We start from the raw sequence: 18,151 nt of genomic DNA, 5'->3' as shown, positions 1-18,151 counted from the left end.
CAAAATGTTATTTCATCATTTTTAGATTTATTTTCTTGTTGGGGGTGTGGTAATAAAATCACCATATTTACAATGGAATGAGTTATTTTAAAAGTAAAGAGATGATGAACTGTAATATCGTCATCAGAAATAATGCGGACAATACAATAAACATTTTAGCCAAACAAATATCCCGATACTGATAAAATGTCCATTTTAATATTAATCTATTGTAAATCTCCGAGTCCATTCTGTTGGGGGTGTGGAAGGTGGGACGTGGATCCAGGCGCCGCCTCCAGCAGGGAATCAACAGGCGGCGCCTGGAAAGCCGCCCCCTTCTGCCGGGTATTTAAATACCGCTCACTGGGACCGGAATCCAACAGTCCGGGAGCTGGTTTGTTCACTGAGTTCCTGACACAACCACTTCCCCCAAATCACCAGAAAGATGAGGTCGGCCATTTCTCTCAGTTTGTTGCTGACTTTCTTATCTGGTGAGTATTTTTTTTTATTATTGTTCAAGTCTCTCACTGTTACTGTCTCAATGTTAATGTCTCACTGGAATGTTCCAGAGTCAGCAATCATTTCACTAAGATTAATCCCTGGTGTTTTTGATCTATTTTTACAGGTGTCCATTCGGATGTTGTGTTGACCCAGCCAGAGGCAGAGACCGGGCGTCCCGGAGGTTCCCTGAAACTGACCTGTAAAACCAGCGGGTTCGATCTTAGCTACTCCGGCATGGGTTGGATCCGGCAGGTTCCCGGACAGGGCCTGGAGTGGCTGGCTAGCTACGATGCTTATAACGGCAACAGCTACTACGCGCCATCAGTTCAGGGTCGATTTACTGTGTCCGCAGACACTTCAAACAACATCTTCTCTTTGGACATGACGACACTGAAGACTGAAGACACGGCCATCTATTACTGTGCCAGAGACCACAGCGAGAGGATCCAGGGCTGCACCCGGACAAGAACAGCCCGAGAGGGGATTCCGCTACTTTCATCATAACCTGAAGGTCAGTATCTGTTTTAAATGCAATATGATCGAGGGTGGTCAGAACCAAACTATAATCGTGTTTAAAATAAAAGTAACACAGAATGCATTTAACAGTAAAACTTCCCAAACTCACCGATATAACTGGTGAGCTTTTCACTGACTTTATATTCATTGTCGTTTCAGCAAGTACCACACACGATATATTACTCTTTTTAATATTACTGATAGATTGTCTTATATAAACAGTTGCCTACATTTTACATTAGAGCAAAACTAATGGTCCATTTGAAGTGAATATTGAACAGCAGGACTGAACAGAGTGAGTGCAGTTTTTGTATGGGTGTGTGTCACTGTGATACTATAGCGATGGGTCACAGTGCGGAGAAAAGCGCCATCCTCACACAAAAACCTCAGAAAAGGACGTTGCTTAAATTTGTGACCAATGCCATTGCCGAATGCCGAAGTAAATGAGGGTTCAACAAAATAATACTTAGAAACAGCATTGTTTCTTTTTAAGATGTAAAATGCTTCAATTTTATTGTTATTGATTTACACGCTGAATGTGCACAGAGAGTGGAAAAGTTTCTAACCCCCTTTATCAATGCAATGACCAGTAAAAATTGAAATCTCTCACTGAGTCACCCTTAACGAGCTGGGAACAGGCTTTTGAAACAGCAGTGAAATTAACTGTCTGTATTTTACAGCTAACAGTCCGCCTCAGTATTTGTCATGCTGTGATTCACTGTGATAGCTGGAGCTACACAGCAGTTACTGTCAATACAAAAACCCCTCAGCACTGATTGACTGAAACTGGATCAGTGTCACTTTTAAATCCCAACTGTAATCACAGCACAGTATTATTTATGTCCAGCACTGACCACATGACAAGAATAAACATGGAAAATCTTGATAATTACTCAATTATCGATGTGTGTTTTCAACAACATGTTCACGTGTCACTCTGTGAAATATAAAACATTAGGGTCATTTATGAATGTCAAATGGTATCCAGAAATACAATTATAATTTAATGAACATTAATTTATTTTGCTTTTCCTTGGGTTTGTGAATATTTAAAAAAATGGTGATTTTGTGTCTATTTTGTACAGGGACGGTTATTGTATGACACAGCCTACAGAATGTGACACTGTGATGGTTTCGACTACTGGGGACAAGGGACCATGGTGACGGTGACTACAGGTAAGAACCATCCACTTATTGAGTAACTGGTTTACATGTGTCTTTGTTTTATATTTTTATCTGTACTAATAATCCATGTGGTAACAGGAATGTGAGTTTGGTGGATTCTCGGTTGAGAATTGTTACAATGTTTCCTGTGATTCTGCTGCAAAGGGGTTTTAGAATTCCGCTCTTTCTGGACAATAGGTGCTGCTGAGGGATTCAATCCCAAATTGTTGGGATTTTGTGTTTATCTGTTGAGGTTACTGTGTGGTTGGGTTACTTTAAAATCCGAATGTCTGTGAAACAATTCACCGTTTCTGCAGCGTTGAATCTCGGCGACATCTAGTGGCTGCGGGTTGTACCATCTACTGCACAAGTGTTTGAAATTTAAACCAAAAATAGTAAAAAATCTAAAATTTCTATATTTATCCAGTGAAAATGTTCCACTCACTCACAATGCTGGTGCTGCTGTGCAATAATTTCTGCTTATTCTAAACATTAATTAGTTTGATGATGGGAGAATTGGCTGGAATTTATATTAAACATTTCTGTAAATGTTATACTTGATTCTGTTGAAAGTGTTTGTAGAATTGTGCTGCTTCTGCATGAAGCGGGGTTCAGTCTCTCAGTGATGCTTTTTTATCTCTGGTGAGGAGATTATGTATCTGGGTGACTTTAAATACGTAAAATTTGTGAATTAATTTGGTGTTTCTGCATTGTTTGAACTCAGTGACACTGAGCTGTTACACGTTTTGTGATTGAATATGAACATTCTGCGGGTCGCAACTGCTTGATGCATAACTGCAGGGAGAAATAAAGCAGGCTTTATTGTGTTTGTATGTTTAAAATCTTTAGTCATAACGGCTTAAGCCGCTCGTTCAGAACATAGTTTGTCACTGCATTCAGATTTTGGGGTACCTGCAATGTTTAATCTCGGTGGCATTTGATGGCTGGAACTTTTACCATCCAAATGTTTAAATATGTTTGAAATATGACCCAATATGAATAAGATGTGATAAAGTTTCAATGCTAATTTGTTGGACAAATTCCACCTCCTCGCAATGCTATTGTTATTATTCTAGATTTCTGTTTAGTTTAATAATTGGTTAAGAGCTGGTTTGCTAGATTCGATATTGAGATTTATTTTGCAATGTTACACTTGATTCTGTTGAATGGATAATTGAGCTGTTTTTCTGTGAAGCGGATTCATTCCCTCATTGATGTGTTTTGTTGTGTTTCTGCTGAGGAGATTCTGTGGTGCAGTCACTGTGAATGTTTAAAATTTGTGCTATGGTTTGGCTTTGTGGCAGTATTTCTGTGTTGTTTAAATAGTGTATAACGGTGCCGTTGAGAGTTTAGATGTTTTCTGGTTGAACACAAACAATCTTTGAGTTTGAAAATCCATGTAGGGAGAAAACAAGCAGGTTGGGGGGAAAGAACACCTAAAAGATATCGCAGCATTTTTATAAATTTTAAATAACGCTTACAAATTCAAGTGAGTCATGACTTACAACGCTCATTCGGACACTTAGTCTTTGCTGCAATCACAAACTTCCCATGAACAAGTTTAATAGTAAAATTAATGTAAATCAAAGAATTATTAATCGGTAATTTAACTCCATATTCACCACAGATTATTTTATATTAATAATTTAGCAATAATCCCCTTTAATAGTTCTGTTGTGTATTTCACACAATTAACATGACCAGAACATTTTCCAGACTGGAAATATTTTGTGACAATTCCAGAAGCTATTTCAATGATAACCTGCTGTTTTCACAGCAGCGCTCAGTTGAGCAAGATACTTTGCATTAATCGGTATATCCCAGATTAAGTTCGCATTTACTGGAATACGAGTTTTGCAGAATAATTTCCTTTTTGGAAATTTTTGTATCCGATTATTATTTTTTTTTTCTATGCAATTGGAACCAGATTATCCGCTCTAAGTATTTTTTTAAATTAGATACCGAGATAATTAATTACTTATCGCATCTCAAAATTTGTGAAATTGTTTGGTGTTCCTCAATTGTTTTTACATTGTTTCAGCTCAGTGAAACTGAGTAGTTCTGGCTAAATGAAAATAAAATTGCGTTTGAATATTCTTGTAGGGATAAAGCAGAAAAGTTTCGGAAAATAAAATAAGTATATGTTAGGGAATTTTATTCATGTTAACTAATGGTTACATATTAAAATAAAACATGAATTACAATTCACTGTATCTCTGTTAGGGACATTACACGGCCCTGAATCTGTTATATTCGAAGTCCTCTTTTTCAGAAAAAAATAATTGCCCAGTTTTTGGGATTTGAGACAGTCAGGGGGAGATAGTTAAAAGGCAAAGGGGGTTTTAAAATGATCATCAGGTTAATTTAAAATGTTTATTGATTTTTTTCACTGTTGTAATTTGACCTTTGATCAATTAGAATCAAACAGTTTATAAAAATTTGACAGAGTGAAGAGAGTTTTCTGACAGATGGAATTCGCTGACACTCAAGTAAAATTGTTCAAATGATTGTGTTTGAATTGTAGTAAAGTGTCAACAGAAACTGGCTACAGATTGACAATTAAATGCTTGAAATTCAAAAAGATTACTTTATATAAAAATAATATATTATAAATATTTTAAAAATAATATCAACTCAGCACTTAACATCATGTCTCCCATTAATGTTAAACACAGAATAGAATTCTCGGAAGAATAAATGACAGAATGGAAGAATTCATACTAACTGAAGCTTATGTTTAATTCTTATTAAATATTATAATGAAGAAAAGGTCGAGACTTATATTCTACATCATGTTTTTAGCGTTACAGAGGATTTGAATCAATTGTTGTCTTTGTGTTTGCACTGTTTAATTCAGATCTTCTTTAATTAAACAATGTGTTCAGTAATGAAGTTTTTTGGGTGGTCTAAATTATTAAATCTCGGAAGCAGTATTATTGATTTCAAACGGCCGGGCCGTTACAGTCTGTACAAACTCAGAAGTACGCATTTTTAACACGTTTGTTGGTTATAATAGTAAAAGTGAAAAGTAAAATATTACAATGTGATTAGATTTAAGTGAATGAATGACAGATGTTGGAATGTTTCCATTCAGTAATTTGAAATTATAGTTTAACATTGAGATTTAATTGTAACCTAATTATTTAACAAAGTTGGGGGCAGAAGCACGTTTTGAATGATTGAAAACTCATTTTACTACAGAGTACAAATCAGCTGGCAGGAGAACTAACTGACAATTAACAATAACTTAAAATGTAATATTGACGCTGATTAATTCAAAACAAAAGACCTTGAATATTGCACGAGCGTGCAAAATATCATCAGTTTTAGAGAATATTTAATTGTATCAAAATGAATTCAGAAACAAAACATTTCTTTACTCAGCTGTGCTCGGCTCGATAAGGTGTTTTGCCTTGATTATTTTGTTGATTACATTGGATCTAATTTCTTAATTACATCAGGTAACGATTTTCAATGTAATTTTTTCTGGTTTGTTTAATTCTTACTGTGTCACTGCATCTCTGTTAGGGACATTGAACTGTTACTGTACTGTATCTCTGTTAGGGACATTGAACTGTTACTGTGTCACTGTATCTCTGTTAGGGACATTGAACTGTTACTGTGTCACTGTATCTCTGTTAGGGACATTGAACTGTTATTGTGTCACTGCATCTCTGTTAGGGACATTGAACCGTTACTGTGTCACTGTATCTCTGTTAGGGACATTGAACCGTTACTGTGTCACTGTATCTCTGTTAGGGACATTGAACTGTTACTGTGTCACTGTATCTCTGTTAAGGACATTGAACTGTTACTGTGTCACTGTACCTCTGTTAGGGACATTGAACTGTCCTGAATCTGTCATTTTTGCTCATTTTCAGCGAAATTGCATTTTTACACAGTTTTCGAGAAGTGAGACAGACAGAGAGAAATAATTAAAAGTCGAGAGGAGTTCTGAAATGAATATCCGTTTAATTCAAAATACGTTATTGATTTTCTGTTGTTGTAAGTTGACTATTGATCAATGAGAATCCAACAGTTTGAAATTGACAGATTGATCAGATCTTTCTGCTGGGAAATCGACTGTTGAACTGTTTGTGTCTGTTCTGTTTCGGGGCGTGTGGTCACTGTGTTGGGACCAGGAATCTCCCTGACTGGTTATAAATCTTCTGGTTCCTTCTCCTGTCCTGCAGGAAGTGAAATTTGATTTATTTCTTCAATGCACTTGTATCTGTGAGAAATGTGACTGTTCACTCGGCGTCTCATAAATTAAACCCCTAAAGCATATTGTGTCCATCAGAGAAGCAGAAACATCAGACTGTAGAGGGAGAATTGGGTGATTTTTAAGCAGTGGTGTACCGGCCTTGGGAATGTTCGATGAACAAATACGAAGTGAGATTTACAATATTGTGCTCCGTACTACAGCAGCCCCTGAACTGTTTAGTTTGACAGTTGAAGGGTCAAATTCACTTGCAGATTATTTTTAATCTTCTAAAGGCATTTTAGAGACAATGGCTCGGCCAGAATTTTTAATCTAATTGTTCCTTCACAAAGTGTTGATATGAAGCATCCTTGAACAACTGCAGTCCATATGCTGCAGGCATCCGCCCTGCTGTTAGGCAGGGAGTTCCAGGATTTTGACCCAGCGATTATGAATGAATTGAGATATTGTTTCAGGTCAGGATGGTGTGTGTTTTGGAGGGGAACTTACAGGTTATAGTGTTTCAGATGTGGCTGCTGCCCTTGTCCTGTTAGGATGTAAAGGCAGCGGGTTTGGACAGTGCAATCTATGGAGCCTTGGTGAGTTGCTGCAGTGCATGTTGTATATAATACACACAGTGCTGGCACTGCTTGTTAGTGATGGAGAGAGTGAATAGGGTGAATGAGGAGGTGGGTAATCTTGTGGGTGGCTTTGCCCTGGATTGTGTCAGATTGCGTGAGGTTTTACAAGTTTCTCTCATTGAGGAAAGAGAAAAGTATTCAATTGTGACTGACTTGTGAAAGATTTAAATGTTTTTTCCAACCCGTGCCCCACAGTCCGTATTGTGCACGCTTGTCACTCCCACTTACTGTGTGAGTGGGTGAGTATGTGTGGAGTGAGGGTGCTTTTCCAGACTGAATCAGCCAGATAGAGACTTACACACATCACACACTCTCACACACAGAAATACACACACACAGACGCTCATATTCTCTCACACATACAGACACACACTTACTTTCTCTCTCATACGATATCTCACACACATTCTCTTTCTCTCACGGTCTACATAGTCTGTCTCAAATACAAATCCAGACATCCTTCCGCTCTCTCAATCAGTCTCTCATCTCTCAAACACAAAAACACTCACACGCACACACCTCCACATACATTCTCTCTTACACGCAGACACATACTCACACATAAGCATAGTCTCACGCTTTCGCACACGCACTCTCTCTCCCAAACTCTGTCACACACGCTCAAGTTGTCTCACATGTATTCACACACACTCTCTCTGAATTCCTCTTGCACACACATCCGTCTCTCTCACACACACACACACACACACATATATTTCTATCTCTCTTGCACACACTACCTCACAACTGTACATTCTTGCTCTCTCACACGAGCTCACACATAAACACTCTCTCACAAATATAGACCTATGCGCACACTCTAACTTATACACAGACACAATCTCTCACATAAGCACTGTCTCGCGCAAACATTCTCTCTCTCTCACACACACACACACACACACACACACACACACACACACACACACACACACACACACACACACACACACACACACACACACACACACACACACTTTGCTTCTGTCACCCACACACATTGCACACATCTTTCTCACTCACACGCAATTCCATGCACATTTCCACACTCTCATGAACAGTTTATTTTGCTTTCCAATAGACACACTGCCCCCTCTTGCAAACGCAGCCCACTGTCTCACACATGTGCAAACACAGTCTATCACACACAGGCACCTTCACACACACATTCACCCTCGCTCTCTATCAAACACACACCCAAACACACACTCACACACTTCCCATCTCACATACGTCAGAGAGACTGTCATTTACATCATAGAACAGAATCACGAGATCCTACAGTACAGAAGGAGGCCATTCAGCCCATCGAGTCTGCATCAACAGGAATCCCACCAAAGCCCTATCCCCATAACCACATGTGTTTACTCTAACTAGTCCTCCTGAAACTAAGGGGCAATTTAGCACGGCCAGTCCCCTAAACCCAAACTTCCTTGGACTGTGGGAGGAAACAGGAGCATCCGAAGGAAACCCAAGCAGACACGGGGTGAACTTACTAACTCCATACACAATGACTCATATCGGGAATTGAACTGTGAGGCAGCAGCGCTAATCACTGTGCCACCTCGGCCACCCCCTCCCCCTCCCCCACTAACATTTGAATGAGGGTGGGATCGAGGAGCCCGAGTAAAACTCAAGTGAATAAGTTTCAGCGGGAAATTCTTCTCTGTTTGGAATCATATTTAGCACAAAGCAAGATGGCGATGGTGGTTGGAGGTCAAACATCTAAGTTGAGAAATCACTGCTGGAGTTCGGCAGGGGGCTGTTCTGGGACCAACAATCTTCTATTGCTTCATCAATGACACATTCCATCCAACAGGAGGTCAGAAGTAGGGATTTCCATGTGTTACACCGGACACAAAGACACAATCAATAAGAAGGGATCTGGCTGAGACTAAGTCCGCCTGGCTCCCCAATACTGGTGTAAACTTGGTGTTTGATTCCTGTGTGACCCTAGTTTTGCTGGAAGCTTCCCTTCCAGCTCCCTCAGTCTGTCTATTTGTTCACTGATCCGTGTTTCTGAAAGAAAGGCCCCGACGTTAAAGCAGCTGCCCGGTGATCTACACTGATTCCTGACTTTACACAGCTCTGTTACTGAAAGCTGATCAATGGAGAGAATCGGGAAAAGATCGATGGAGAGGGAGAGGAGGAGGTGGCTCACTGACTCTCTCACCCTCATCCACACTTACTCACTCACCCTCAATCTCTCATCCTCACTCAAACAACTTCACTCACTCACCCTCACTTACCCACCTTCCCTCACTGACACACTCTCACTCACTCAACCTCATTCACTCACCCTCAATCTCTCATCCTCACTCAAATAACTTCACTCACACCCTCACTTACCCACCTTCCCTCACTGAAACACTCTCACTCACTCAACCTCATTCACTCACCCTTAATCTCTCATCCTCACTCAAATAACTTCACTCACTCACCTTATCTTACCTACCTTCTCTCGCTGACACACTTTCTCACTTACTCACCCTCATTCACTCACCCTCAATCTCTCATCCTCACACAAATAACTCCACTCACTCACCCTCACTTACCCACCTTCCCTTGCTGACACACTCTCACTCACTCACCCTCACTCACTCACCCTCACTCACTCAACCACAATCACTCATTCCCACTCACTCACCATCAGTCACTCACCCTCACTCACTCAACCACAGTCGCTCACCCCAACACACTCACCCCCACACACTCACCCCCCACACACTCACCCCCACACACTCACCCCCACACACTCACTCCCACACACTCACCCCCACACACTCACCCTCAGTCACTCACCCTCACTCACTCACCCTCACTCACTCAACCACAATCATCCATCCCCATTCACTCACCCACAAGCACTCACACACCCTCATTCAACCTCACTCGTTCAGTCAAACACACTCCCTGATTCATTCATCCTCACACCCTCACACACTCACTCACTCACAATCACTCACTCACTCACATCCATCCTCACTCACCCACAAACACTCATTCAACCTCACTCATTCAACCTCAATCACACACCCTGCCTCTCTCATTCTCACACCCTGACTGACTCACTCACATTCACTCACTCTCACACCCTCAGTCACGCACCCACATTCACTCACTCACCCTCACGCACTCACCCTCACGCGCCCTCATTAACTCACTGTCACTCAGCCACCCACACTCATACACCATCACTCACTCAACCTCACTCACTCAACCTCACTCACTGACTTGGACCCTCAGTCAGTCACCAACATTCATACTCACCTTCATTCACTCATCCCACTAATCCACCCTCACTCACCCAGTCTCACTCACTCTCACTCACTCACTCACCCCATTCTCTCACACTCACTCACTCACCCCACTTACCCACCCTCACTCATCCAGTCTCACTCACTCTCACTCACACTCACTCACTCACCTACCGACCCTCAATCACCCAGACTCACCCCCACAGACTCAAGCTCAATGACCGTCTCTGTCTCTCTCACTTACGCCACCTCACCCATTCAAACTCACTCAGACTCACGCACTTACATTCACTCACAGACCCTCACATACTCATCATCACTCAACATCACGCACCCTAACCCACAGATCCTCAATCACTCATCCTCTCTCAAACACCTTCACTCACTCACCCTCACTCTCCCACCCATCCACATTCATTCTCCCTCACACACCACCCTCAGTAACACACCCTGACTCATTCACTCTCACCCCTCACTTACACAGTTACATTCACTCCCTCACCCTCATTCACTCAATCTCACTCACTTCCACTCGCCCATCTCAATTAACCTTCACACATCCTCACTCACTCTCCCACACTTTTTCACTCTTGCTTACCTACACTCATCCAGCCACCTTCACTCACATTCAGCCTCCTTCACTCACCTACCCTCTTTAACGCACCCTCATTTACTCACACCCTCTCACCCTCACCCACACTTACTCACCCTCAATCACTCATCCTCACTCAAGAACTTCACTCACGCACCCTCAATTCCCCGCCTTCCTTCACACATACACCATCACTCATCCACTCTCACTCATTTAATCACTCACCCTCACACACTCACATTCCCTCACTCACACTCACTGAATCTGTGTGGTGAGCGTCTGCAACGAGAGAGAAGAAAGATCTCAAGTGGCAGTTTGGTGTTCAAAGGTGGGAGTTGCCCTGGGAGTGCAGAGAGCTGGAGGGAATCGCTGGGGGCTCGGGGCCAGGGGCAATGACAAAGAGTCAGGGGAGAACAGGGGGCGAGGGAAAGGGCAGAGAGCCGGGGTGGGGGGAGGACAGAGAGCCAGGGGAAACAGCAGAGAGCTGGGGGAAGGGCAGAGAGGCGGGGAACAGGGCGGAAAGCCAGGGGAAAGGGTAGAGAGAGAGGGGAAAGGACAGGGAGCAGGGGGAAAGGGCAGAGAGACCAGTGAAAGGGGAGAGAGCTGAAAGAAAGGGCAGAGAGATGGGGGAAAGGGCAGAAAGACCAGGGAAAGGGGAGAGAACCAGGAAAAAGGGCGGAGAGGCACGATAAAGGGTAGGGAGGCAGGAGAAAGGGCAGGAGAGTCAGGGGGAAAGGTCAGAGAGCCGGGGGAAAGGAGACAGAGGGGAGGGAGCAGGGACAGAGGGCAGAGAGCTGAGGGAAAGCGGAAGGGGCTGAGGGAAAGAGCAGAGAGCCGGGGGAGAGGGCACAGAGCTGGAGGGAAGTGTAGAGAACCAGGTGGAAATACAGAGAGCTGGATAAAAGGGGAAAAGAGCCACCGTGAAAGACAGAGAGCCAGGGGAAAGGGCAAAGAGCTGGGGAGATGGGCAGAGAGCGGGTGATGGATGGGCGGAGTGGGGAGGTTCAGAATAGAGCTAGCACCACAATCAGCTCATCTGTAATCTCAGTGAATGATGGAGGAGACTTCAGGACCCGAATGGGAAACTCCTGCTATTAATGTATGATCCTTCAATTGGTCACTGTTGGATTTATTTGAATTTATAATCACATTTAGAGTTCCCTGATCATTCAGTAAGTATTCATTCCGGAGGTATTTTTGAAGCAAAGTCACTAATCTCCGTTTTGTGCAGTGAGAGGCAGTGAGTTGGAGAGAGGAAGGGGCACCAATCAGTTTGAACACAGGCAATTTCCAAAACTAGTGTGGAGGTGCCGGAGTGAGGTTGGTGTGGGCACAGGAAGGATTCTCACAACACCAGGTTAAAGTCCAACAGGTTTATTTGCAATCACAAGCTGTTGGAGCTCCCTCATCAGGTGAGTGGATAGTCTGAATGAAGGGAGAACTTCTTCATCACAAAGTGTTGTTGTTTGAGAAATAAACAGCGGTTCATCACACACTGCTGTTGTTTGAGAAATAAATAGTTGCTGCAATAATGGAGAAAATTTTTGCTGTTCTCTGTTTATCCAATGAATGACATGTCATTGTGAGACTAACAGAATGTGTTTTTTTTCTTCCTAATTTGATAGAAGTGGAGACAAGGATATGAGTTTCTACAGAGATGACAATTCCCAAATGATAGAAGTAACATCATCTCAAAGGCGGATGAAAGATTTATTCGGGAAATATTAGGGATAAGTTCATAATTCTAATCAATGTTCGAGATAGAAACATAGAAAATAGAAGCTGGAGTAGGCCATTCGGCCCTTTGGGCCTACTCCGCCATTCACTTTGGTCAGAGCTCATCACTATCCTGATCACACCTACTACCCACATCCCTTCATCCCTTTAACACCAAGAGCTATATCTAATATAGAAACCTATTTGTAACAATATGTTTGTTGACTTAATAAACGCACGATTCTAACTTGTTCAATTGGCTATTCTTTCCCAGCGACACCATCTGCGCCCACTCTCTACGGCCTGGTCTCCTCCTGTCAGCAACAGAACTCCGACGGCTCCATCACCTTCGGATGTTTGGCGATGAATTACTCTCCAGATGTTGCCAAACTAACCTGGAAGAAAAAAGGGCAGCCGTTTACCATTGGGTCTAAGACGTTCCCGTCAGTGAGAAATACGGATGGAACCTACACCATGAGCAGCCAGTTAACCATCAGCGACTCAGCGGGAGAATGTCCCACAATTGACTGTGAGGTTCGACACATCAACACAGTCAAGAGTGTTGAAATGCCATGTAAGTGTTGTGGAGTTTGTGTAAAACAGAAACACTGTGATTAACATGTAGGGCCTTGGTTATAACTCATTTAAATAGATGTGCATAATCCTGCCCTCTGGATTGGTCCAGTTAGTGTCTATTGACTGCAAATCAGTTAGAACATAGAACATAGAACATTCCAGCGCAGTACAGGCCCTTCGGCCCTCGATGTTGCGCCGTCAAGTGGAACCAATCTAATGACCCTCTAACCTAAACTATTCCAATGTTATCCATATGCCTATCCACTGACCATTTAAAATTGGCGAGTCCACAACTGCTGCAGGCAGGGCATTCCACGCCCTTACTACCCTCTGTTGACAAAAGTTTAATTGATCCACATCTTCTGCAGGAAATGACTGATCTTTTTTTTATTCTGAAGGCCCTCCGCTTGTGATCCATCCAACTGTTATCCTCACCGTGAGTTCCAGTAAAGAAATCTCAAACAGGAAATTCGCAATCATCGTCTGTTCAATCATCGATTTCCAGCCAGGGTCAATGGAAGTGAGTTGGCTGAAGAATGGGAAACCCACGCATTCAGGAATTGTCACCTCTCCCCCCTGTGAAGTGAACGGGAACTTCTCGGCCAGCAGTCGGCTGACAGTCTCCGCTGGGGAATGGTTCAGCAAAGCGGTCTATACCTGCCAGGTCACTCACCAAGGAAACACTCAGCGTCTGGACATCAGCGCATCTCAGGGTAAGAGACTCAATCAGAGGACAACATATATCATTCTGATGTTAATCAGAATTAGGGATCTATTAAAGTTGGTACAAAGCATAGAATAACTTGTAAGTTATTGTCCTGTAGTTTGCTGCATTAGGACAATATCTCATTCAGAATTTCATCAGAAAAACAATTTTTTTGTTATCCCTTCCTGAGATGTGCGTTTATTTCCCAAACCTGAGGGCACTGAAGTGTCACTCACGTTGCTGTGAATCTGGAGTCACATGCATGCCAGGCCAGATAAAGGCAGCAGGTTGATTTTGCTCAGGAGCATTTGTGAACGAGGAGGGGTTTTACAGCAATAGCTTCATGAGAACCATTTCAACTTTTAATTGTAGATTTTTACAAAATTCAAATTTCATATTTGCAATGATGGGATTCGAATCTGTGTCCCCAGAGTCTTAGCCCGAGGTTATAAGCTGATTGACAACACCATATGCCACTGCCTCCCCTTAAAAGAGTGTCCCCTTTCGGTTTGAAGCAATATAGTGAGTGAGGTGGCCTTGATGTCAGCTTGTTCCTGAGACAGCTGGTAAAATTTGGAGAGACAGTAGGTGTCAGACTGTTTCACAGGTCACAGCACAGGGGTAAAATATTAGAAAGTGCATCCACCCTATTTATAAACCAACGGTCAGTACTTTTTCCCTGAGTTCAGGATGGTGTGTTTGTTTGGGAATTCTCCAATCCTGATTCATGGAAATGTTACCGCTGCTCCAATATTTAATACAGGGAATAATTCCATACAGCAAGCTGGTTTCCCATTCGCCATGGAAGGTGAAAGGCGATAGTTGGAGATTGATATATTGAAGGCGACTTTGTCTCCTTCAGGCTGAAGACTGCTGTCCTGCTTCTGAAGGGGAACTAGGGTTCATTTCCATTTCTCATTCACAGATCCTCCCCAGTGCCTTGATACCACAGTGAAGATACAGCCACCACCAATAGAACAGGTCTTACTGGAGGCGACCGCGACCTTAACCTGCATCATTTCTCATCCTCCTGATGGAGTTAACGTGTCCTGGATCCATGACAGGAAGTATTTGAAATCAGAGATTGCCGGAAAGCCCGGAGCGGATCGTGACAGCGTGATCAGCAAATTCAGCATCTCCACACAAGCCTGGCTGAGTGCGGCTGTGTTTGAGTGCGTGGTGAGCCATCAGGATCTGCCGACTCCTCTAAGAACATCTATCCACAAGGAAACAGGTGAGCTGAGAGATTGAAACAATAAATGTAGGGTCAACGACAGGGTTCTGAGCAATGTGGAGGAACAGAGAGATCTTGAGGTTCATATCCACAGATCTCTGAAGGTTGCCACTCAAGTGGATAGAGCTGTGAAGAAGGCTTATATTGTGTTAGTGTTTATTAATAGGGGGTTTGAGTTTAAGAGCCGTGGGGTTATGCTGCAACTGTACAGGGCCTTGGTGAGACCACATTTGGAATATTGTGTTCAGTTCTGGTCACCTCACTGTAAGAAGGATGTGGAAGCATTGGAGAGAGTGACACACTGCCTGCTGTGATAGTGGAGTGCAGAGGAGATTTACCAGGATGCTGCCTGGTTTGGAGGGTAGGTCTTATGAGGAAAGGTTGAGGGAGCTGGGGCTTTTCTCTTTGGAGCGGAGGAGGATGAGCGACGACTAAATAGCGGTTTATAAGATGATGAGGGGGATTGATAGAGTGGATGTTCAGAGATTATTTCCTCGGGTGGATGTAGCTGTTACTAGGGGGGCATTACTATAAGGTTCATGGTGGGAGATATAGGAGGGATGTCCGAGGTAGATTCTTCACTCAGAGAGTGGTTGGAGTGTGGAATACACTGCCTGTTGTGATAGTGGAGTCGGACACTTTAGGAACTTTCAAGCGGTTATTGGATAGGCACATGGAGCACACCAGAATGATAGGGAGTGGGATAGACTGATAGTGGGTTTGGACATAGCTCGGAACAACATCGAGGGCCGAAGGGCCTGTACTGTGCTGTACTGTTCTATGTTTGTATGTAAATGCATCACTGTGTCTATCTCCAGTGAAAGTGTACTACTCAATGTTTAGTATTCAGTGCATTAATGGTCTCCCCTGAACTAAACGACTCTGGGCCGATTGATATTTTTCTGGGGAGTTTGATGTGTTGATGAGTGAAAAGTGAACTGAAGGCGATGTTATTGGGTTTAGATCGAAGAAGAAGGGAAGAGCCTGATGTAAAGCATAAAAACCAGAAAACCAAAAAGAAAAAGTAGATCAGTTGGGCCGAATGGCCTGATTCTGTGCTGTAAACTTTCTGAATCTTTCCACTCCGCCCCCCCCCCCCCCCCCCCGAGTTATTTGAGAAAACAATTGTGTTCACCTCTCCTCCAAGCTGCAAATCAAAAATGGGAAGAGTTAAAATCAGAAGCGAAGCACATTTTCCTGATATCTAACCAGTGGTTTCATTGTCTCCAGAATTCTCCAGTTTATTGACATTTATTGTACATTTTCTGCAGATCCAAATCCGCGGGAACCGGTCGTCTCTGTCCTCCTGCCCTCGGCAGAAGACGTCTCCGCTCAGAGTTTCGTCTCCCTCAGCTGCTTAGTGAGAGGTTTCTCCCCCCGAGAGATCTTCGTCAAGTGGACCATCAACGACAAGCCGGTGAATCCCGGGAACTACAGGAGCACCGAGGTGGTGGCGGAGAACGGCGATAGCTCCTTCTTCATGTACAGCCTGTTATCCATTGCAGCAGAGGAATGGTCCAGCGGCGCTTCTTACTCCTGTGTGGTGGGACATGAAGCCATCCCCTTGAAGATCATCAACAGAACAGTTGACAAATCCAGCGGTAAACCCAGTTTTGTGAACATTTCCCTTGCACTGATGGACACGGCTAATTCATGTCAATGAGAGTCACTCACTTCCATTAAAAACTACAATAAAAAGAATAAAAACATTTTCCTCTAACGATCAGTGAAATACCCAATTGTTTAATTGGTTGTTTTTCAGTTTTACTTCCATATCTTTGATTTTGAGTCAGATATTTTCATGTCTCGGACCCAACATTGTTGAACCGGTGCTCCCAGCGGAGATAGACACTGGGTCAGGGATAGAATAGAGCACATTCATTACAGGATTCTGCAAAATATCTTCACTGACTTTTCTCCCGCTGAGGGGGAAACAATCCGACATTTTTAACATGTCTGACACACAAACACAACATTTAGATCTCTGTTTCCCTGCTTCTCTCATTGACCTCCTCTTTAAGCTGCTGCACCGCACCCACTGGGAACTGAAGTGAGGGTCACACACAAAAAACATGGAGAAATATTCCCCCCATCGGATTGAGGGAGAGTGAAATTGTTGACATCCTGGATTCCCACTAACCCAGCAGAGAGAGGGGAGGAGCAGGAGCTAATCCATGTCCCAAAACTTCCTCAATGAAAAGAGGAGGAATGTCATTATTTAATCCACTCACCTCCACCTCCTCAGTGGTTAGAACCATCAGGGACATTGTATCACCGGGTAGAGAGAGGGAAACTCTGAGCTCACTCTCCTCCCTCTCCCGTGTTTGGAAGGGAACAGTTCTCTACTATAAGGACCCAGTTGCCAACAGTACAAATTAGTTTCCGGTTTACTTGCTACAGATTTTGAAGTATCATTATCTTAATCCTTGAAATATAAATATACTAATGCAACATAATTTTAAAATGTCTCAACACTCTTGTTCCTGTTAACCATGTGCTGGCATTGATTTCCCAGAATACCAGTTTAAACAAGTCATAGATTCCTCCTCGGGTTTCAACTGTTCTGTCCCTGAGGTCTCTGAGATACATCAATGAATTATTTCATTCTCTCTCATGATATCACCGTGCCCCTCACATAAAATACATTTCTACAGCAAAATATTGAAAATATGTTCCATTATTCGGGTTGTCTGGATCATATTCAGTTCACTATTGTCGGTGAAACTTGGAGCAACAGTTAAAAAAAATACACACACTGATAATATGCACATAACTGTCAAAATGATACATACATACATAGGCGTACACACCCACACTCACACACTCACACACACTCACACACTCACACACTCACACACACATACACACACTCACACACTCACACACTACACACACTCACACACTCACACTCACACACACATACTTACACACACGACACACTCACACACACATACACACACTCACACTCACACACACATACACACACACACTCACACATACAGACACACTACACACTCACACGCACACACAGACACGTGGACACAATTGCACAAATACACATACTCATA

General features: G+C 43.0%; 1 gene segment (V, D, J or C); it reads left to right on the top strand.

Moving 5' to 3' along the window:
* Window positions 1-1,338: 1,338 nt before the first annotated feature.
* LOC145362387 (Ig heavy chain C region, secreted form-like) overlaps window positions 1,339-18,151 on the top strand; it is an 18,853-nt gene continuing 2,040 nt past the window's right edge. The window contains 4 exon segments of the C gene segment in view: window positions 1,339-1,435; window positions 12,842-13,141; window positions 13,542-13,856; window positions 14,775-15,083. Of these exon segments, the coding sequence occupies window positions 1,339-1,435; window positions 12,842-13,141; window positions 13,542-13,856; window positions 14,775-15,083 (1,021 nt within the window).

The sequence above is a fragment of the Carcharhinus amblyrhynchos genome, unplaced genomic scaffold (genome assembly GCF_965287045.1).
Source record: "Carcharhinus amblyrhynchos unplaced genomic scaffold, sCarAmb.v2.hapA scaffold_38, whole genome shotgun sequence".
NCBI lineage: Eukaryota > Metazoa > Chordata > Chondrichthyes > Carcharhiniformes > Carcharhinidae > Carcharhinus > Carcharhinus amblyrhynchos.
The sequence above is the reverse complement of the archived record's forward strand: the minus strand, read 5'-3'. Positions and strand labels throughout refer to the sequence as shown.